This window comes from Nematolebias whitei, chromosome 20 (genome assembly GCF_014905685.2).
Source record: "Nematolebias whitei isolate Nwh7 chromosome 20, NemWhi1, whole genome shotgun sequence".
NCBI lineage: Eukaryota > Metazoa > Chordata > Actinopteri > Cyprinodontiformes > Rivulidae > Nematolebias > Nematolebias whitei.
Genome location: NC_056517.1, coordinates 20590469 through 20595719, shown reverse-complemented (window position 1 = coordinate 20595719; position 5251 = coordinate 20590469). Strand labels below are relative to the sequence as shown.

Sequence of the window (5251 nt, the reverse complement as noted above, 5' to 3'; positions counted from 1 at the left end):
ATAGTATCGAATGCTTTTTTTAAATCAACAAAAATACTAACACAATATTGTTTTTGATTGACAGCAGTAGTCATTTGTTCTATTACTTCCATGAGAGCCATTGATGAAGAGTTTTTTGCTCTAAACCCATACTGACTGCTACTTAGAATGCTTTGTTTAGTAATAAATTTATCTAATCTGGTCACAAATAGTTTTTCTAAAATTTTTGAGAACTGTGGTAATAAAGATATTGGTCTATAATTATTGGACACACATTTATCACCATTTTTAAAGAGAGGAACTACCTTAGCTACTTTCATATTGTCTGGAAATATTCCTTTTGAAAATGATAAATTACAAATATATGTAAACGGCTCGATAACATAACTCATTATGTCCTTTACAAACATCATATCCATGTCCACCCAGTCTTTTGATCTCTTATCTGTAATATTTTTTACAATATTCATTATTTCTTCTTTGTCAGTTCCATTAAAAAAAATACTGTTGTCACAACATATAACTGAATGGTTCACATTATTGTCTACTTTTGGTATTTTAGCAGCAAGGCTTGATCCAACGTTAACAAAATAATGATTAAATCCATTTACAATTTCATTTTCATCATGGATTTCATTGTCATCCTTTAAAAAATATTGTGAAATACCTGTTTTTACTTTATGACTTTTCAGAACACTGTTTATTACTCGCCATGTAGCTTTCATATCACCATTATTTTGATTTAATAAATCACTATAATATTCCTTCTTGTGTTTCCTTATAATCGCTACTAATTTATTTTTATACTTCTTATATTTCTCTTCAGCCTCTTGTGTTTTCAATTTCAAGAAACATGTATACAAATAATAATTTTTTTTTTACAAGCTTTTCCCAACCTGTTCATCATCCATGGTTGGTCAACAACATTTCTCTTTGTATAATTATTTTGCACACAATTCTTTTCATACAGATCTCCTAAAATATTCATAAACTTGTCATATGATCTGTTTACATCATCAACATACACGTCTTTCCAGCTTTGTTTATGTAAATCATCTTATAATTTGTCCATTTCTTTTTTTTTATGTTTATTGTTTTTTTCTTAATTGTGATTTTTTTTGTAATGCTTTGATCATTTTTATAAATCGTGAAAACTGGTAAATGATCACTCAAATCACTCATTCAAATACCTCCCATCACATCCCCATTTGTTACATTTGTGAAAATATTATCGATTATTGTAGCACTATGAGTTGTAATTCTTGTTGGTTTTGATATTAACGGATACAGATTTAAACTATACAATGAATTTGTAAATGTACTGATGTTATTTGAATCTGTTTTATTTCCCAGGTCAATATTAAAGTCTCCACACAAAAAAATGCTTTTATTAAAACTCTTGTCCAATAGTTGTACGATTTTATCGGTGAATATTTCTATATTTGATCCTGGAGATCGATATACACTACTTATCAATATGTTTTTATCATTCTTGATTATTATTTCTATTGATATTATTTCAATGATATTATCAACAATTATTGACATTTCATTAATTAATTTACATTTTATTTCATTTTTAACAAATAGAGCCACTCCACCACCTCTTTTGTTGCTTCTGTTCACATGATATAATTCATACCCTTCGATGTGAACATTATTTGTGTTTTCATCGTTGAGCCATGTCTCTGACAGTGCTATTATTGTAAAAGTTCTGTTTAGCTGTTTTAAATAATCTGTTATTTTCGATATATTTGCATTTATACTTCTACTGTTACGGTGAATAATAGAGAGACCTCCATTTGTCATATTGATGTCATTAAACTGTTCTTCATTGTAATATTCACAGTCTTTTGTTACAGGGGAAAAAATTTGTATCAATCACATCTTCAACATTGTATATTTTAAACTCTAAGTTTTCGTATGTTGCCATGTTTTAATGTATTTGTTCATTTTATATTTTGTTAATTTCTTGTTTGTGAAGTTATGTCAATGATTTATCATCTGTCCTTTCCTGAGCTCATTTTAATCTTTCCAGATCCTTCAGGTCTTTTATTATTTTAGCCTGAGATCCTTCCTGTATTTTGATCCAAATGTTTCCATTTCTTGTCCAAGTTGATGCTATTCTTTTCCGTTTTTTCAACAACCTTGCTTCACGTGCAATATTTCCATTTTTTTAGTTAGATGTTCGTTTATGTAAACATTTGTTCCCTTCAGTTTTTTTTGCTTGCATTATTACCTTGTTTCTTGATTTCCTGACATTATATCCTAAAACTTGTGGTGCAATTCTTGATTTGACAAGGCTAAAACATACATGGCCCTTCAAAGATTAGATAAACTTTATTTATCATACACTGCATTGATTTATGATAAATTATAAATGTGAATATAATTGTATTTTGAGCTAAATGCAAATTAAAAAGAAGAGGCAAATAAAGCAAATGTTTCTTATTTCAGACTTTTCACCTCCCTCCATTTTTCACATCCCTGCTGACCATGAGCCAGATAAGCTGCTCTCTGATTGGCTGAAAGAGCAGGGAGCAGACCCAGACACTATAGACAAGGTTGTGTATTTTTATGACCCACTTTTTGCCTTTTGGATGCATTTTTTTATTTGTGTCTGTGAGCATGTGTGCATTAATTTATCAAAATATCTCCTGGATCACTAAATAGACACCTCTACAACTGATTAACTTTTAGAATCAACTTCATTCAAGATGGCCACTGCAAATATTCAACAATAGCAAATACAACAGTAGATATAAACTCATCTGTCAGTTTGAAGCTAAACTTTGACATGGAGTTCTTCACAACATGTACTCTTAAGTGGTAACACTTCATGTGAGAGCTCACACTTTAGCTTTACATTGCACATAACAGTATTGTCATGTTTGACCTTAACTATAATATCATGATTTATCAACATGATGATCCTAATTTTAAGCTAGCTTGAAATTTGAATGACAATAAGCATTAAAAAAAATACTAATGTGTAGCCGTTTGCAAGCTGTCTCATTCTGCTCTGCCACTGTAAAGTCCACCTCTAATTTTGTTTTTATTTCTCCTTTAATTTTGCAGTTTGTGATTGAGGAATACACACTGTCTGACGTTCTGAATGAAGTTAGCAAGGACGACCTCCGCACGCTACATTTACGGTAACCACACAGATCTTTGCTTCCTGTCAGAATAAAACCACATTAAGTTAATACCACCCCAAAACAAAATAAATATCACTTTGGATAATAATTCTAGACTTTTAAAGCTTGAAATCAATATATCAAGTTAAATTAAAGAGTTATTGCACTTTATTGAGCTATCTTTAGGCTATCTGACTGCAGAATTACCTGATGATGATTTTTAGCTGCATATCTAATTTTGTTAGACACGAGTAATGCATAAAATAATTTGTATTTTTACCTCAAAAATGCTGAAATTACAGTAAAACGAGCACTGAAAAAGTTTTCAAACAGCTGTTTTTAAAACGGTTATAAACATGTAACATTTGTCTTCTTACCGCTCAGGGGTGGAGTCATTTGCCGGATCTGGCGAGCCATTCAGAGGCATCGAGAGCGAGAAAGAAAAGAAGTTTGACTGTGACTTTAATGCTCATTTCAGAAGAAACATGCGCACATCGACACATTGCCAGCCTTGCGTGGCCATCTCTCCTTTCTCTTTCTGTAACTGCTGTGCCTTTTCCTGCTGTGGTCCATTTAATGTACAGGACTGAGTCAATCACAGTCACAATCACAGTCCTTAACGATCAGACCAAAGCGCTTTAGTGCGGGCACTACTGTATGTATCTTTTATGTATTTAAGTGTTTCCGTGGGCCACAGTATGTTTGTTCTTGAAATTAGGATGAATAATTGCAATTGTCTTTTATTGTTTGTTTGTTTTTTTAAGTTATGAAACAGAATTATTGTTCATAAATGTGACTGTTAAGCTTCTGTGATTTAGTCCTCAGAGTTTTTTTTTGTTTTCCTTTATTATTTTAGTTGACACAGATGTAATGATACAATTATTTGCACCAAACATCACAATACATACTTAACAAATTGTTATATGGAATCTGTTGAAGAGTATGTCATGGACAATTATGCACACTTTCTTTAAAGGCCTTTTGCCAACTGCCATGACAGCAAAGGAGCAGAGGAAGATACTATCCCAAACTTTCTACATCAAAACAAAGTCATAATGGCTATGTCAGGAGGAATCTTATAAACATGTTTGTTTATTTTAGATTATATTCCCAGTGATTACAGATGAAAGCAGCAGAGGGTAATGAGAAGTAAATTTACGGCAAGTCAAATAGGTCATAAATCAGTTCTTGTATGGAATGACAAAACGGCCACAATTTCTGTATTTTGAAAAACAACCAATTGTTTGATAAAACCCTGAACACATCACCAGATGCTTAATTCATTCATTCAACCTTTATTTATACAGGTTAGTCTCATTGAGCCGCGAGGACTCATTTACAAGAAAGACCTGACTTAAACAAAGAACACAGATGAGGTACAGACAACAACAGACAATCAGAGCACATAAAATGAAAGTAAATAGCAGAAATTATATAAAAATGAAACAAAAAAACCACAGCTACATTATAAAGCTACATTATATATTAATAGGCACACTAATGGTGTTTTTGCACTGTAAGTTCTGACTCGGCCCTGGTCGACCCAGCCCAGTTCTTTCCCAGCTCTGCACAGCGTTTGGTTGTTTTTGCAGGACAGGATTGTCATAGCAAGAATGGTCGATACTCACGTAATGACATTTTTCACAATACCCAACAATGGAAAGCATGGGACTCACGTTATTAATTCAATTCATCCATCCATCCATCTTTTTTTTCATTCAACCTTTATTTAGACAGATTCATCCCATTGAGCCTCGAGGACTCATTTACAAGAGAGACCTGATTTCAACAAAGAATGATGACAACAATGGACAACAGCGACAACAATAGACAATTATAAAAAGGCATACAGATTTTTTTTTTTTTTTTTTACAAATTAAAATAAGATGGCAAAAAAGTAGCAAAAACAGCTAGATTCTAGGGCAAATGTAGAAAATTAAAAACAGGAGCATGTCTGCATTGGTCCCTGCCAGGAGTCCAACAGATTCTTAAAGCCACTTAGAGAGGTCAAGGTTGAGAGCTTCAGATCTTTTTGTAAGATATTCCAGGAAACAGGAGCAGAGTAGGAGAAGGCCCTTTTGCCAAGTTCAGTCCTCACTGAGGGGACACTGCATGTAATATTGTCCTGAGAGCGC

The 5251-nt window shown here is 32.5% G+C and overlaps 1 protein-coding gene across 1 annotated transcript in view; it reads left to right on the top strand.

Moving 5' to 3' along the window:
- map3k15 (mitogen-activated protein kinase kinase kinase 15) overlaps positions 1–3603 on the top strand; it is a 68810-nt gene extending 65207 nt beyond the window's left edge. Inside the window, exons 28-30 of the mRNA XM_037694139.1 lie at positions 2437–2543; positions 3058–3134; positions 3501–3603. Coding sequence (XP_037550067.1) covers positions 2437–2543; positions 3058–3134; positions 3501–3570 — 254 coding nt within the window. The 3' untranslated portion in view covers positions 3571–3603. The remainder of the gene's footprint in view (positions 1–2436; positions 2544–3057; positions 3135–3500) is intronic.
- The last annotated feature ends 1648 nt before the right edge of the window (positions 3604–5251 follow it).